This window comes from Elgaria multicarinata, chromosome 7, assembly GCF_023053635.1.
Source record: "Elgaria multicarinata webbii isolate HBS135686 ecotype San Diego chromosome 7, rElgMul1.1.pri, whole genome shotgun sequence".
NCBI classification, from domain to species: Eukaryota; Metazoa; Chordata; class Lepidosauria; order Squamata; family Anguidae; genus Elgaria; species Elgaria multicarinata.
In genome coordinates, this window is record NC_086177.1 from 4,056,957 (window position 1) to 4,073,398 (window position 16,442).

The window sequence follows — 16,442 nt, forward strand, 5'->3', positions numbered from 1 at the left end:
ATTGATAATGGCTTCTTATCATCTTGCCTCACTTGCCAGCGTATTTATTTTTTTACTGAAAGGTAGTGAGAGATAATACTCTGATGCCAGTCGTTGCACACATGCACACTAATCATTTGATAACTGAAATTATCAAGTTTTGGCCAATGGGACGCATGCAGAAAGGAGGGACGCATGAGTGCCAAACCCCCGCACCCTGCCCTTGGCCTTTTTTTTGCGGTCCCCACTGCACTGCTAAATGTGCTGCCCAAATGTAGCAGCGTGGCAGTGGTGGCAAGAAAGCCATGTTTTAGGACAAAAACGGACTCCCAGACTGCTAGGACATTTCTCACAGCTGAAGCTCAGGAGCCCCCGGGGCCTGCAGTTTATTGAGCTACCAGACTGTGCTGAAGATATCAGAATAATGCTGCCTGGTAGAGAAATGTTGAATTAAGCCTTCGTTGTCATCCTCGATACACTTAAATACCTGATTTACAAGATTATTTTTATGTTGGGAAGGTAAGCTCTGCTGAATTTCTCACTGGGCTTGGCCTGTTGAACCTGCCTTGCAAATATTCCGACATGCTTCCCAATAACAGGGCACAGCACTCAGATTTGACATGCACTTCTGTGAGATTTTTCAAGATACTGGGCACATATCAAAGCACTCATACGAGAAATGGTTCAACATGCCAAAATCTCTGGAAAAGTCTTTATCGTAGCATAGTTGGGTGTCCAGTTGTTGAAACAGCCGACAACCACTCCGAGCTCAGAACATGGAGTGGCAAACCCTTTGCACACAGTAAATGGCAGGTACGAGTGAGCCTGTCAGGGCTAAAAGTTGATCTGAAAACTGTGCATCAGAGGGGGCATTTGCCATTCAGGAGGCAGAACACAGCCCAGTACAATCCTCTTTTGAAGGACCCCCAGTTATTTCTGTGGGGCTTGAGGATGAAGGACCCCTGAAGGCTTGTGCCCAATGTGATGTGAAGTCGTACTTACTTGCTGAAGGAGAAAAGAAGTCGCTCAAAGACAAGGACAGGCCCAGTGCTGCTCAGGATGGTGAGAGGCTGGCCAGCAAACAGGCAGAAAAATGCTCCAGCAAAAGCAGTCCCCAGGAAACTCTCCAAGACACCCTAAATCATAGAAGAATGCATATGGCTCTGGCTGGTTGAATGGGGGCCACATGGCAGTGCCCAAGTGATTGACCCAATTGAGCTGGTGGGCATGGGGTGTTCTCTCTCTCTCTCTCTCTCTCTCTCACACACACACACACACACACACACTCACTCTACTGGAACTGCCAGAGCTTCTGCCTTTCTACTACACCCAGGTGGGGTGGGGGAGGATGGGGCGGGTGGAGAAGTGGTGGTGGACCCAAAGGGATGCTGTGTGTATTGCTAGCGTGACCCTTGCGCACACCTGCATGTTCTCTGTAGCATCTCCCAGCATCCCTCCAAAGGTGATTGCGTTGGTAACCGTGGCCAAGTAGATGTAGAGGATTGTTGAAAAGCACTGGATGTTGAGGGCATCATAGAAATCACTGCCGTACCAAGGGGCTTTCCTTTGGATATCCTTCAATAGCCCCCCAAACAGTCTGCAAGAAAAAAGCATTTCCTTCATATTGGGATTTTCATTTACTGTATATGGTTATTTTGTCTGGTTCTGCCCACACACGCACCCAACCCCTTTTTAAAGCTGTAACCTTAGGGAAAGCCCAGAATGGAATTTAACCTTCCTCTGATTCTGGGCCAGTGCAGCCCTGATGCACAAGTATTGTTGCTCCATCCCTTTATCTGTATAATAATATCTGTATTTATCTGTACTTATTTATTTATTAGTTGTTGCATTTCTGTCCCACCTTTTTTCCTCCAAGGAACCCAAGGCAGCGTACACAATCCTCCTCTTCATTTTATCCTCACAACAACCACCCTGTGCGGTAGGTTGGGCTGACAGTCTGTGACTGGCCCAAAGTCACCCAGAGGGTTTCCATGACCGAATGGAGAGTAGAACCCGGATCTCCCGATTCCCAGGCCAACACTTTAGCCACTTATGCCCACTGCCTCTTCTCATTTTAGAGGCCTGCAGCAGGAAAGCCCACTTTCCTTTCCATTCCTCCCAGCCAGCCCTCTCTGGGAGTTTTACCTTCCTGTCCTCTTCAGTTCCTCACTGACGTGCTGGTGTCCGTGGGCATGGGTGTGCCGGTCATCCATGGCAGGTATGTTCCCGTTAGAGTGAGGACTCCATTCACGAAAGTGCATGGAGATCCTGAGAATGCAAGTAATGGGCACATTTGAAGGTAAGACCATCCTTGCATACAAACAAGCAGCATTCTCTTGGTGGCTGTTTATCCTCAGGTATATTTCCCCTTCTTATCTGTCAGATTCCAGCTATCCTCTTCACCACCACCACCACGGCTTCCAGTGGCTTGAACAGATGATCAAGCAATAGAACCTCCCAGATGAGATATCATCTTTCTACTGTCTCCCCCACCATCTCAACTGCTTTTTAAGAACAACAACAACACCAAGGCAGTTCCACACAGCCTTGAGGGAAACTTAGGGATGACTAGTTGGCTCTCACCCTAAGAAAAAGAAGAAGAAACTGTGTGGCAGAACAGAGCAATTACATTGCCATCTTTCACTCATCCAGCATAGATGAAAATAAAAGCAAAACAAACATCAATAATTGCTTGGAGGAACAAGGATTAGGTTGCTTGTCAGTGAGTGACACTGTGATGTTGAATAGGCGACAGAACCTGCAACACGTGTGCCCCTTGGTCCAAACAATCTCTTAATAGGCTAGAAAAGGTGGGGCGGTGGAGGTTCCAGAATAGGCATTTTATAGGCTTTCCCCTATAGATATTTAGCTGAAATTATCTCAGATACACTAAAAGTTGACCAATGCTTTCATCTCCCATTCCCAGCTCTTCTCAGTATATACCTCTTCTGTGGCGAGGGCAAGAACTTGGGGGGAGCAATTCGGGTGGTTGGGTCCCATTTGCCTGGGGGCAGGACGGTCAGCTCATCCAGGAACTCATCAATTCCTGCAATGAGATCTTCTGTGCCTTTCGCTTTCCGGGCAACTCTCTGGAAAAGCTGGAAGGGAATAATGTTAGTCCCTACTCTGCCTTCTTACAGGCAAAGGCAAACAACATCACACTCTCCATGAGAATGTGTCCAGGCAAAATGGTGGATGTGTGGTGGGTTTGGTTCCATGTTCATATGGAAAAAACAGACATAAGAACATAAGAAGTGTCACGCTAGATCACACCGAGGGTCCATCTAGTCCAGCACTCTGTTTGCACAGTGGCCAGCCAGCTGTCGACCACGGACCAACAAGTTACACACCTGGAAATGCCAAGTAAACAGCCCACCAGAACTTACTAGAAATAGGGCTGCCACCTTTCAACCTGGGAAATTATGGATAATCCAGTCATTTGGGCAAAGCTGGTAGGACATTAACAGTGCAATCCTATACAAGACCATTCAGAAGTAGGTCACACTGAGTTCAATGGGGCTTACTCCCAGGTAAGTGGGCATCTATAGGATTGAGGCTAAGGGGCTTTTGGGGGCTGTAAAACATAATTGCAGCTATCAAGTCACATCATTGTAATGATTAAATATGAGGTTAGCAAATAAGTCACTAATGCCATTGTAACCTCTTTCTTAGGCTACATAGCAATTTGGAGTTTTAAGAGAAAGAGATTAGTAACATGCATTAGATTTCTACCAAAACAGCTTACCCTAATTAGTGTTTTTTTTTTAAAGGGAGATTTGCTGCTGCTCTTTGCTGCCTCTCCTCAAGAGTCTAGAGGACATTTCCCACTGAGACATATATACTGAAAAAGAAGGCATCTGAGATTTGCTCAGCCACAGAATTCTGCCTTCAGGCAAAAAAAAAAAAAAAAAAGTGGATAAAAGTGACACCATCATTCTATCCCAAAACTGCTGTGCACATATTTTAGCCTGGCAACAGCAATTCCATGCACGCACACACACCCTGGCAAACTCACCTCATCTGTCAGGAGAGTGGCTACAGCTCTGCCAATTTCATGGTAGGCCTTCACTTTGGCTCTGGGACCCAACAGGATAAAGAGGAATCTAGACAGATGCCACACAGATATCATGAATGCTACTGCTGCCAACCACAAGTGGGTAAGTTCTCATTTCCTTCCTTTTGGAGCAAGCAGGACATTGAGGCCACAATCTTATTATCCTCAGGTGTAAGGCATCAGAGGACTGGATGGGATACATGGGCAGCAGGGCCTAGCCTTTGTCCCTGCACCTCCAGGTCAGCTCTCAGGAGATGCTGAAGGAGCTATGGCCTGATCTTTGTTCTACTGCAGCGCTGCCAGTATAATAGCCAGGGGGACTATTGATGCTCACCATGGCCTGAAGAACCAAGAATGGCCTGTCTGGCACTATAGAACTGCTGTTCTCTAGCCTTGGTCCTTCAGTCTGGACAATTCATGCTTTGGGTTACCCTCCTGGATCTGGAGCCTGACCACACCTTCTTGTTCAGGCTGTTTTGCTCCACAACTGCTTCCTCTCAAGCCAGACCCCCAGCCTCTCATTGACCACATCATCTGCCTTTGGCCCTATGAATCTTGGCTGGCCTGCCCCAGAATTGGGGCCCCAGGTGCATTCTGTCTCAGGGTTTGCCAAGACCTGACAGAAATGGATGGAGTCCTGCCTTGCTGGGATAAGGTAACCCTGGCCTGCTGCTGGCCATGCTCCTCCTAAAGCCAGTAAACGTGATATCTGGTCAGGGCCAGCTATTGTGCTTTGCATAGATTGAGAAGGAAGTTCCAGAATGGTGTGAACAGGATGGTGTGAACAGTGGCCCTGTTGAAGCCAGTGACCCAATTTAAATGGCCCTTGCAAACATCTCAGCCACTGGGGAGTTACTGCGCCAGAAGTCTCCAGGGTCACGTGACTTGCCTACCTGCCTTCTTGCTTGCTTTTTACCTGCTAGGGAAAGCAACTTCTGTCAAGCTCCCAAGAAGCACTGAGTCTTGCAGACGCACAAAAGCAATGAAAGGTTTTTCCAGAAAGTTGGCTTCTCCCACAAGAATGTTGGCCACTTCGGCCCCTGCTGGAATCTTCTTCTTAAAGTGATTTTTCAGCTGCAATGAAAATAAATGCAGGTTTGGTGACCCACAGCTCAGAAAGCGAGAGCCAGGTGACTGAACCAGGGAGGAGGGGCTGTCCAGAGGAGAGAAAGTCCTCCCTGTCCTTAACTCTTCTTCAGTAGGATGTTCAAACTATCCCCAGTGTTGTTTCTCATCCCTACTCTCAAGCATTGCAGCACTGCATTACTATAGGAAAATGGGTAGCAGAGGGAGGGTTAAGAAATGGAATGGAATTGGTACACAGGCCGGAATAGCTTTGCTGGTATTCTAATCTATGTGTACACACACACACACACACACACACACACACACTGGCACAGACATGGCTTTGTGTGTGTGTGTTGCCAATCAGAATGCCATTTCCCTGTAAGTGAAGTGACTCTAAGTGACCATTGTCCGTTAGCCAGTGAGTCAGGAGATCTGGGGCTGCTCATATATTTCATTTTATGCAAGATGCCTCAGCGTGACAGACTTGACCTTGGGGGAGCTAGGGGTGGTGACGGCCGACAGCAAGCTCTGGCATGGGCTGGTCCATGAAGTCACGAAGAGTCGGAAGCGACTGAACGAATAAACAACAACAAGATGCCTCAGAGGACAAATTCTCTCTCACACTTTTTTATTCATCCAACTAAAAGCATAATATTTGTAGGTTCTGCAGTTGTCAGGAAGGACCTCAGCAAGTGCAAAACAACAATGCACTAGCTGCCAGTCACTGGGTTTTATTTTTATTTGGAGAATTCCTGGGTGGTTGACCAATCTTCCTCTACCCCTGGGATAGCCACCTCTTTTTTGTTCCTTATGGTAAACGGCATTGTACTTTTGATGAAGTCCCAACTAATTTTCAAAGCTGGCACCTAGAAGCAGGTATGCCTTTTCAGAGCTACAAGGAGAAGATTGGGCAGGATTAAAACGAGTCCTTCGGGAAGGGAGGATATTTCAAGGAGCCCTCATAAGGAAATCTTGAAACAATGTTTTCTCTCATTTAAAAATTCACAGACATTACTCACCTGTTCCTTTAGGGGTACTTCTGAGACCTCTTCCTTTGGATCAGAGTGGCTTTTAGCTTTGTCTACAACAGAAATTAAAAAAAACCACAGAGGAAACTCTACAATGCTTCTAAGCATAATCCTATCTAAACACCACAATAGGGCTACTGTTGTTTTGCATTGTCTTTAACAGGAATAGCAGTCTTTATAAATCTATTTTTTATTATTATTGTAAGCTCATTAGGAAGAATGAAGCACCATCTTCAACCAGGTACCAATTTCAGTTTGTACCAGCTGCTCTTGCAGCCCACAAATTCCAGTCTCTTCTGCCATGACATGACCACCTAGAAGTTAATCAGACGAGCATTCTATCGCATGCTCGCTACGGCCCACTTATGCATGTGCGCGCGTCCTTTAGACGATGATGTCTGCCTCCTGTGTGTCTCCTGTACATCCCACTTGCTTTTCCGTAGCAAAATAGAGCCCTTTTAATTTGCTTTTTTTTTTAAAAAAAAGAACAGAATGTGCAGCAATCTCCTATTGTGTGCAGGAAAAGTGGCTCAATAAAAATGGCCCCTGAAGGGTCATTTGTTTACTTTCTCTTTCCCCCTGGGAAGAAAGAGAAAGTAATGAGAGACAGACGTGGGGGCGAAGAAGCGGTGGTAGAGAAACGTGATTTCCCCCATGTGATGATGCTTTTAGCTTTACCTTACTTTAGCCTTGCATAACTTGATTTATTGCACACTTTGGTATGATGGGAGAACCCTCTCCACCCCACTCTACAACTGCTCCAAGAGCACCTCTTTAACTCTGCTGATCATGAACATTTACTTCCTGCTGCTCCAGTAATATTTCAATAAAAGTTTTTAAATAGTGTTTTAAAAGTTTTTAAATAGGAGAAGGAGGATAAGGACCACTTGGCATGATGAGATAACTGTCTAAGTGCATTTCTAGGCTACTCAGCTGAGCTGAATGAGAGTTACTCCCAGCTAAGTGTGTATGGGGTGGCAGTTTACTGTAGGTCTGTCATCTGCTCAAGCTGGCCATTAGATGCAGGACTTGACAAAACCCAGCCAAGAAGGGGAGCAAATGCTTTATTACCAACCACCAGTCTTTAGTATATCGGTGCTGAACAATGTCTGTTACAGGAGGAGGCAATATTTTGCCCCTTCAAGGTAAATGGGTGTTTAGCCTCATACCTGAATGGGATTCTGATACCATCCAAACTGTGCTTCACTAGCCTAGGGCTGGTCCTCTGATTTGCTATAGGCTAAGTTAAGAAGTGAGGGGAAGGGCTTAGCCATAATGCAACAGCCACATACCAGAGCAGGAGGCCGTGCCCATCTCAACCAGCAACTCCAGCTGAGATTTGGTTGCATGGTGCTGTGGTCTGAGGAGCAAGATGTAGATGAGTTTCTTCAAGAGTTCTGGCCTGAGGGCGTGGTTCTCTGTGTGGGTCTCAATCACCTTCTCTTGAACACAAAATAAACACAAGTTGAGTCCATTCAAAAAGAAGCAGCAGCAGCAGCAGTATTTCCCTTTGCTGTAACCATGTTCAATCTTTGGAATTTTATGAAGAACATTTAATATCAGTCAACAACACCATATTAATAAGCACTGGTTGCTAATGAAATGGAAATGAATCAGAAAAGAAGAAGGATTTCTCTTTAAGCCATCCAACTACTGAATGAAAATCAGAGAGTCCAACGATTTTCTGTTTAAGCAGAAAAAACTTCTGCAAGCCAAAGCTATGTGCCCATGGATATGTGCCTATGGGTGGCTCTCTTGTGCATGCAGGTCTTCAACTTTTAATTCAGCACATCAGCATAATCAAAGGAAACTCTGGAAGGCGGATCTCTTGTAGGTAGGGGAGCCCCTTCTCCAGTAGGAATTCCTGAGGAGAGATGGTGCTGAAGTTGGTCCTAGAGAGTTTTCCCTGCACTGGGTCTTCTACATAATGTATTTGGCGTCTGGGTGCTAGTAGACAGCCAAAGAGTTTGCTGTGCCTGCTTTGCCTGAGCTTAAATCAATGTTCTTACAGATGGAGTTGCACTAATAAGCCCATACTTTGCCAGGGGTGGATATGTTCCTCAGAAGGCGGGTGGACCTATTCACACATACCAACAATTTGCTTAAAACTATGAGCTTCCAAGTCTAGCAGGATGGCTCCTTTCCTTATACACGTCCTTAGCTCAAACACACTGTGTAGGGACAGAGTTGTCACATGTGGTTTGCTCCAGCGTTCTCCTCCGTCTTCCACTTTCTCTTCGAATTTTATCCACCTGCAATGCAAAACTTGAGTTAATCCTGTGATGGAGACCCTTGGGCACAGAGGAATTGCCATTTCTTATGCTTTAAACATAAGCCACGACCTCATGACCAGAGGACCTCACCAGAATTTGCATTTAATTTTCAAGGGAAAAGATATTGGCTATACTGGCTTCAACCAGGGTCAGGTAGTTTGGTTCTGACACTAGGACAGATTGCTGTTACACTCAAGTGGACCAGGAGTACGGGTGTATTTAAAGCCAGGCAAGGTTCAAGAGGCAAGGCAGCAACCAGGGACTAGCAGCAGGAGCTTTGGCAGAGACCTCGTACCAGAGAAAAGTTGTTGCGGAGCAAGCTCTGAGGCTGGGGCTGTGTATGAAACCCTGCCCACCTCCATGCCACACACTGTGTGACAGGTAGGATGGGAGTACTCCACCGGCACCATACATGTATTGGCCTCTTCCACACGTATCTGATGCATGGGTACCATCAGCAGCACACCATGCCATGACTGTTGGGAGTTGACTGTTGCCATGGATGCTGGAGGAGGGCCTGTCAGTGCTGTTGCATCATCTTTACTACACAGTTAGGCCGTTTTGCTGTCAGATCAATTAAATGTTTATATATAGCAAACATGTTGCCTTACAATATAACACAGACATCCAAACAGTTCCACAAGGATGCATTACAATACATGAATATTACAAATCAAACTATCAATTCTATTCATTACTTCTACCGTCCATTACCGTCATTGCTTGGGATTTGAGAACAAATCTGCAAACAAGGCTACTTTATGAATCACATTCTCGTTCACAATAGGGATTTCATTTCATTTTATTTCTATACTGCCCCATAGCCGAAGTTCTCGCAAAAATTAAAAACCATTAAAATACATTCCATAAAGTATAAAGCCATTCACATAAGGATATAAAACAGATAGCACACCCAACAACATATATCTAAAGCCATTTAAAAACTATCAGCCAGAGACAATCCAGGACCTGATCAAAAAGACTCAGAGCTTCATCCCACGTCACTGCGTCCCTTGGATTATTCCCGTAGCGCTAAGCTTTCGCGGTTGTTGTTGTTTTTGCTACCGGGCAACAGCGATTCTTTGCATACCAGGAAGTGAGTTTAAGGGGGGAAATGTAAAAAAATAATTAAAAAGAACTGAGAAAAAAGGACGACTGAGACTCAGAGCTTTATCATACCAGCGTTATACTGTGCAATCACTGTGAATTGCGTGCAAAGGACTCCGAAGTTTTCCATCTTATACTCTGCTTTGACTATGAAGTACTCCCATGCATCCTGCTTTAAGTGTGCTTCAAAGGCAAAAGCCTCGCCATATTTTGATCCTAGTTTTGGGGCGTATCATCTGAGCGGCCACTGGGGCGCAGGAGCAGGATTTGAAGAAAAAAACAACAAATGCTTACATCTGCATAAGCTTTAAAGATAAAGACACCAAAATTGGCACAGTAATAGATATTAAGGAGAGCTTTAAGCATACCAAATTTGAATTGAATTGGGTCATCCGTTGATTTTTTTAATGATTTTTTTACATTTCCCCCCTTAAACCCATTTCCTGGTATGCAAAGGATCTAGCTGCCCAGTAGCAACAACAACAACAACGGCGACAGCTTAGCTCTGTAGGGGATAATTTGAGGAACCAGGTACGTGGGATGAAGCTATCAATGAATATGCCTGAGATTTAATCAGACTGATTTTCTGAGCTATAGCTATCACTATCAGTTTCCGTCTCTGCTTCAATGGCAGTGCTGCTCCCTAGAGGCAGAAATGCATCTTGCTCTTGCATTTGAGAGTTTTAGTCATCAAGCTCCATCACATGTGGGAAAACATGCTCCCTACCGTCACTTCTCCGCTCCTGGTTTCGTTGCTCAGTTACTTCCTGTTTCAAAACAGGAAGTAAACAATGAGCACAAGGCCCATTCAGTCGGGCGTTCTAATCCCGCTGCTTCTCCTGCACACTGCAGGGAGAGCCGCAACTTCTGGTTTTAAAAATATTTCAGACTTTCTGAGGTTTTTCTTGCGGCGCAAGGAAGGCCAGAAGGGGCGGAAGGCGCGCGGGAGGCAGACGAGGTCATGTGAGGGACCTGCGAAAAATCCGTGAGTGCCCAGCAATGAGTGTGTAATAAAACGCTTGTCGGATGGAGCCCTCAGTTTGCAACCTAGGACTTACTTGTTCTTGAGGCACAGAAATGGTAATAATCTGATACTCGACATAGTTTTTAGAAATTATTTGGAGAAGTAAATATATGAACATCTTGTCTTAAACATTTTATTCTTCATGCTAAGATAAATCATTCCACAATCCATTTTTCCTTCATTTTTTCCATATATATGTATGTGTGTATGTATGGGGAAAGCTTCGGGGGGAGCGGGGGGGCAGATTTTCTTGCGTTTTTTCTGGTGCAGGGCAAGAGCGAGACAAGTTGCTTGAGTCTTCTTTGGACTCCAAAGCTGGCAGCTCTCTTTCTGTCCTCTCCCTGACCCCAGAACCCTGCAGTGCCCACCGAAATGGGGCAACTTAACCAGAGACATTTGGGCTTCTCCATCTGCCCCCAACGCCTCCCATTGATCCCACTATCATGGGGGGAGAGCAAGAGCAGGGGGAGCTGTAACTCCATTGAGGCCCAGGTGAGGAGACCTGCCCCACCCCCAGGCAAGCATCGTCTCCATCTGCAAGGGCTTCTTGTTCTTGCAGGCTATTTTTGGAGGGTGTGTGTGGGGGTGGGCTGTTGCCTGGCACTGCTGCAGGCAGAAAGTTGACATTGTTGGGAGTGATTCCAAAAGGGTGAAGGTGACTGTTTTATTAGCTATCAAATAAGGAGGGGTAGAGAATTAAACGTCTACGGATTGCCCTGAGGAGGTGTGTGCATGGTGGGAGGCTGTTGGAGGTTTTGAACATTCCAAGTAAGAACAGGAGAGCGAAATGCCCAGGAGAGTTATGTGACTACTCTGATCATTAGCTACAATATTTTATGGCTGAAAAACTCTCTGGGTTTGTTTGTTGAGTGCCTGCTCCTTTAAGAGACTTTTGATGAATGATGGCGATCTGTTTCTGCGTATGGGAGTTGTCTCGCATGTTCTGTTGCTATTTTAAGTACCTGTGGACATTTTTTATATCTTGCCTTCAGCTGTGTTGTTTCTTGCTATTATTTGTATTTTATTTATTATTTTTATTTATTTTATTACATTTATATACTGCCCCCCCAGCCGAAGCTCTCTGGGAGGTTTACAACAATTAAAAATAGTAGACATTAAAAGTATACAAAAAATTTAAAAAACATAAAAACAGTATAAAAACAACAACAGTATTCATTTAAAACAACAATTCTGGGGTCCATTAAAACAAACTTAACGTTATTAAATGCTGTTAAAATGCTGTTAAAATGCCTGGGAGAAGAGAAAGGTCTTGACCTGGCGCCGAAAAGATAACAACGTTGGCGCCAGGCGAGCCTTATCGGGAAGATCATTCCACAAGGCCCTCTCCCTTGTTGCCATTTTAAACTTCTTGTATCATTATAGGTCTCCCTCCGGTGTTTTTAGTGTGCTTAATTGTGTTTGGATTTGAACTATTTGCCTGGGATTGCTTGTGGACAACGCCCTGGGGGAGGAGGGGTGCCTCAATTCCAGTGCAGTGCCGGCTCTGGGGTTTTGAGGGTCCTTGAGCAAGATACTCTCAGGCCACAGCTACACCTAAGGTTTATCCTAGGATCATCCAGGGTTCGCCCCTGCCTGAGCACTGGATCCCTGTGTGTCACCTAGGCCACAGTTAGACCTAAGGTTTATCCTGGGATCATCCCGGGTTCGCCCCTGCCTGAGCCCTGGATCCCCTGTGTGTCACCTAGATGAACAAGTTTGACCCCTGGACGATCCGGGGATAAACCTTAGGTCTAGCCATGGCCTCAGTGAGTTTGCCTTCTCACCACCATTGCCACCAGCTGCTATTGCTGCTCCTCTTCCTTTTTCTCACCACTTGTTTGCTTGACAGGCAGATGGCCACTGAGCAAGAAGGCAGTGGAATCTACGTTGTCTTACGTTTTCTAGGCCGGAATGATCAAGTTGCAGTGGTGAAGAGGAGCAACTCCAGGGGGCTTTTGTCAATGCTACGATGTGGGCTCATGGCAGGGACCCCAACCATGTCTACCCTGGGCGCCAGTCCTGTTCTAGTGATTATGGGCAAGGGAAATATGGCAATGGGGGTTGGGCAGGCCAGGTGAGGAGAAGGGAGATTACATATTTAAAGCCTCCCCCCTCCCCGCCCTGCCCAGCTCATCTTCCAGCCATGATGTCCTCTGTAGCCTTGCCAAGTTACCCTCTCATCTTGAGGTGTTGTTCAGTATCAAGTCAGTAGACAATAAAAAGATTTCATCCACAGTTAGATTGTGGGTGAGTGCAGCCATCTACTTGTCTTGTCTTATTGAGACAATTGGTGGTGGGAGGAGCTGGGCAGAGCTGATCTTGCTCAGTTGTGCCCACCCGGGTTCTTGGTGCAGCACTAATATTGGCTTTAGGGCTGGGAGTTTGCTGACGTCCAAAGGGATTCTGCCCCCCCTCTCCAAGATCCTTGTCCAGCTGTGCAGTCATTTTGAGTGTTTGTTCCTGGGATCGGGCCCTAGGGACAGACTGGGGATTCTGCTAGTGTACTCACCTCCCTGCTGCCTAATAGTTTCCATGCCTGTGCTGACAGAGGTGGTCTCAGGCTTGGTATTGAAGTCCCCTCAGCTACCTTGTCTAGGACAGCTTTTCTACATGTGCACTCATCATTCTCTACTCACAGTTGTCTACGGATTCTTTAGATGACATAGTGACTCTCCAATTTTGGATCTATTTTTAAGAGAACTTTTGGTGAGTTGTTTTTTTTAAAAAGCAGGGAATGTGTGGCATTTAATTGTGAAAGCAAAAGAAAGTGTGGTTTCCTGCTGTGAATTTGTGCTGTTCTACCATACCACAGCACCACCTAGAGGTTATCATAGAATCATAGAATAGCAAAGTTGGAAGGGGCTACAAGGCCATCTAGTCCAACCCCCTGCTCAATGCAGGAATCCACCCTAAAGCATCCCTGACAGATGGTTGTAGTGGGAAAACAGGAAAAGAAACTCTTCATGTGATGAAACCGAAAATAGACACGGCAGATTAACAGCCTTGTGATGAATGCCATGAGATGACTTGAAAGCAAGTGGTGGCAGGCTCTAGGCCAGCCTTCCCCACCCTGCTGCCCTCTAGATGTGTTGCACTACAGCTTGGCTGGAGATTATGAGAGCTGTAGCCCAACACATCTGGAGGGCACCGGGATGGGGAAGACTGCTCCATTTGAATTGAAACGAACCCTAGTGGCAGCCCACTCTGTGACGGTGGTGGCAGCAAGGAAGCAATAGTTCGCCACCCCCATTGTGCCCTCACTGTGCTGTCCCACAGAGCTCTTCCAGGTGGTTTGGGGCCTGCTCCAACTTGGCCCTCAGGTGCACATTGTAACATTTTTGCTAAGCCCTTGAAGGGTAAAATGGCTTGTATACGCTTCACCCTAAAGAGAACCTTCCTGGAGCCCTAAGATTACAACCACTATCAGTCAGCGCCTCCTGGGGCAAAGTACTCAGGCAGGTGGTTGCTGGGCAGCTTCAGGCATCCCTGGAGAAGGCAGATTATCTGGATTCACTTCTCTTTGGTTTCAAGCCCAGTTCTGGCACAAAAACTGCTTTGGTCACCCTGATGGATGATCTATACATGGAGAGAGATGGAGAGGGTACAACTCTATGAATTCACCAGGAACCCTCAGCAATTTTGAATAGCACTGACCTTTCTATTCCCCAAAGCTTTTAAGCCAACTGGGAAGCTGTACTTTACCTGTTATCTATTGTGTTTTATCTGCTGTCTTACCCTGGAGTGTTATTGTTTGGTGAATTCTTATTTTATTTCTTTTATTGCAACCTACCGAGACAGCACAGATGTGCTAAGGGGGCAGGGTGAACGTTAATTCACCGCGCCGCTCACCGTATTCTCTAGGCAAGTGGGCAGTGTCTCATGCCAGGCCCTTAGGTGAGAGGAAGAGTGAGTGGGCGCCTGGAGGTGAAAGAAAGAGGGAATGCTAGTGCTAAAACAATGTTTAATACCTTTTCAAGCCCAGTACATACCTGGCACTGCGTCTGATGGGCTTCCCCCACCCTTTTTTTCTCTTTTAAACCAGGCCTGAGAAATAGAATCAAGGGTGATGATGAAGAAGAACTATGCCTTAGGAGTGAGTGAGTGAGTGTGTGTGCGTGCGTGCGTGCGTGCGTGCGTGCGTGCGTGTGTGTGTGTGTGAGAGAGAGAGAGAGAGAGAGAGAGAGAGAGAGAGAGAGAAGTAAATGTGTACATTTGAAAGGAAGCAAAAGTCACCCCTACCTTAGAAACTAGCACTTTGCAGATGACATCTGTACATGGAGTGAAAGTGCATGGTGGTGGATGGGGTAGTGGGAATGCAGGGACCAGTCCACCCCCTAAACTTCCTGTGTTCACGGAACTGTCTGTACCATCCCTCTGTACATACAACTCTATGCACTATTTATTTATGTTAAATATTTTTATACAACACTTCGCGTACATTCATTTACTCCCATCCCCAATCCTTGAAATAAATTTTAACACTACTGCTTTGAAGCGCTTTAAAGTGCTTTATAACAGTTTTGACAACTGTTGGGGCCCAGGACACACTGCATATACAGTTTTCAAAACGTTTTCAAAGTGCTTTAAAGCGCTTTAAATGCAGTAGTGTAGATCCCCCCCAGTAACTGAGCCGACAGAAACTCTATGTTCATTTGAAGTGTACAGCTCTTGAATGTGCCTACAAGTACCCTGCCATCTATGATACCCTCACAGATCACAAAATATGCACTTAATATCACACACGTATCGCCCAGAGAGCTTGTGAACCGCCCAGAGAGCTTCGGCTATTGGGCAGTATAAAAATGTAATAAATAAATAAACAAACATAAGAGCACACTGTCTGAATTATGACTATGACACAATCAGAAAGCAAAAAATAACCTAAATGCTTAACAGATAACTCAGGTAAGCGAGCCAAGCCACACACTATAAGTCAAGTTCAACAAATGTACCATATGATTAAGGAATTAATCTTGTAGAAGACTTTATAGGAAAAAAATATTGTTACTCTCACACTAAGCACTGATGGATAGATATACACCAATCCATGAAAGACAAGGGATGGAAAAACAAGTCAGCCACCTTTGCTGCTCAACAGTCTGTGAAGGCAGGCTCGCATGATCTTTCAAAACAAAAGAGGCCAGCCTGCCTCTGCGATGGCTGACCACCAGTCAGGTACTGCTGACGCAGTCTCATAGCTCAGCTGGTGATTGCTCTGGGCAGAAAGGTGAGGGACCAGAGGCGACACATACATGTTTCAACTAACAGAGTAGTGAGAAAGAAGAGCTGGGAATGTGGTAAAGGACAGGCCATTGCTGAAGCCTCTCCCAAGGAAATCACCAGTGATTTGGAGGGGGCGTCCCCCCAATATAGCTGCATATTTTATGGGTCTCAGCTTGTGCAAGCGTACATCAAATTCTATAACAAATCCCAAAATATTGTTCTTAAACGAGGCATCTGGACACTTTCCCAGAAGACAAATCTGTTGTTGTTACAGTCAAAACCTTGGACATTAAAAAAAAATGAAATAAACTTTTATTTTTACTTTTTAAATGTATTTATTGCATTTATATCCCACCCTTTTTCCTCCTTAAGGAATTGAAGGCAACATACATAATCCTCTTCCTCTTAATTTTACCCCCAGAAAAACAACCCTGTGAAGCAGGCTGGGCTGAGAGTCCATGACTGGCCCAAAATCACCCAGTGAGCTTCCATGGCTGAGTGGGGACTAGAACCCGGATCTCCTGACTCCCAGTCCAACGCTCTAATCGTTATACCACACTGGCTTAAAAGACCTTCTAAACAACATGTGGTGGTTTGTTCTTCACGGAGCCATCCACGGAACACTCCTGCTGTGCAATCTCCAATGGGCTCAATGTGCCATTGGGGTGGACAATGGGGCAGCCAAG

General features: G+C 45.7%; 1 protein-coding gene across 1 annotated transcript in view; it reads right to left on the reverse strand.

The window, feature by feature from the left end:
* The window catches only part of SLC4A9 (solute carrier family 4 member 9), a 76,714-nt gene that overhangs the window by 58,755 nt on the left and 1,517 nt on the right, over positions 1-16,442 (reverse strand). Inside the window, exons 2-10 of the mRNA XM_063130134.1 lie at positions 8,221-8,381; positions 7,422-7,571; positions 6,121-6,182; positions 4,950-5,107; positions 3,995-4,082; positions 2,923-3,077; positions 2,125-2,247; positions 1,402-1,576; positions 982-1,115 (exon numbers count right to left, since the gene is read on the reverse strand). Coding sequence (XP_062986204.1) covers positions 982-1,115; positions 1,402-1,576; positions 2,125-2,247; positions 2,923-3,077; positions 3,995-4,082; positions 4,950-5,107; positions 6,121-6,182; positions 7,422-7,571; positions 8,221-8,381 — 1,206 coding nt within the window. The remainder of the gene's footprint in view (positions 1-981; positions 1,116-1,401; positions 1,577-2,124; positions 2,248-2,922; positions 3,078-3,994; positions 4,083-4,949; positions 5,108-6,120; positions 6,183-7,421; positions 7,572-8,220; positions 8,382-16,442) is intronic.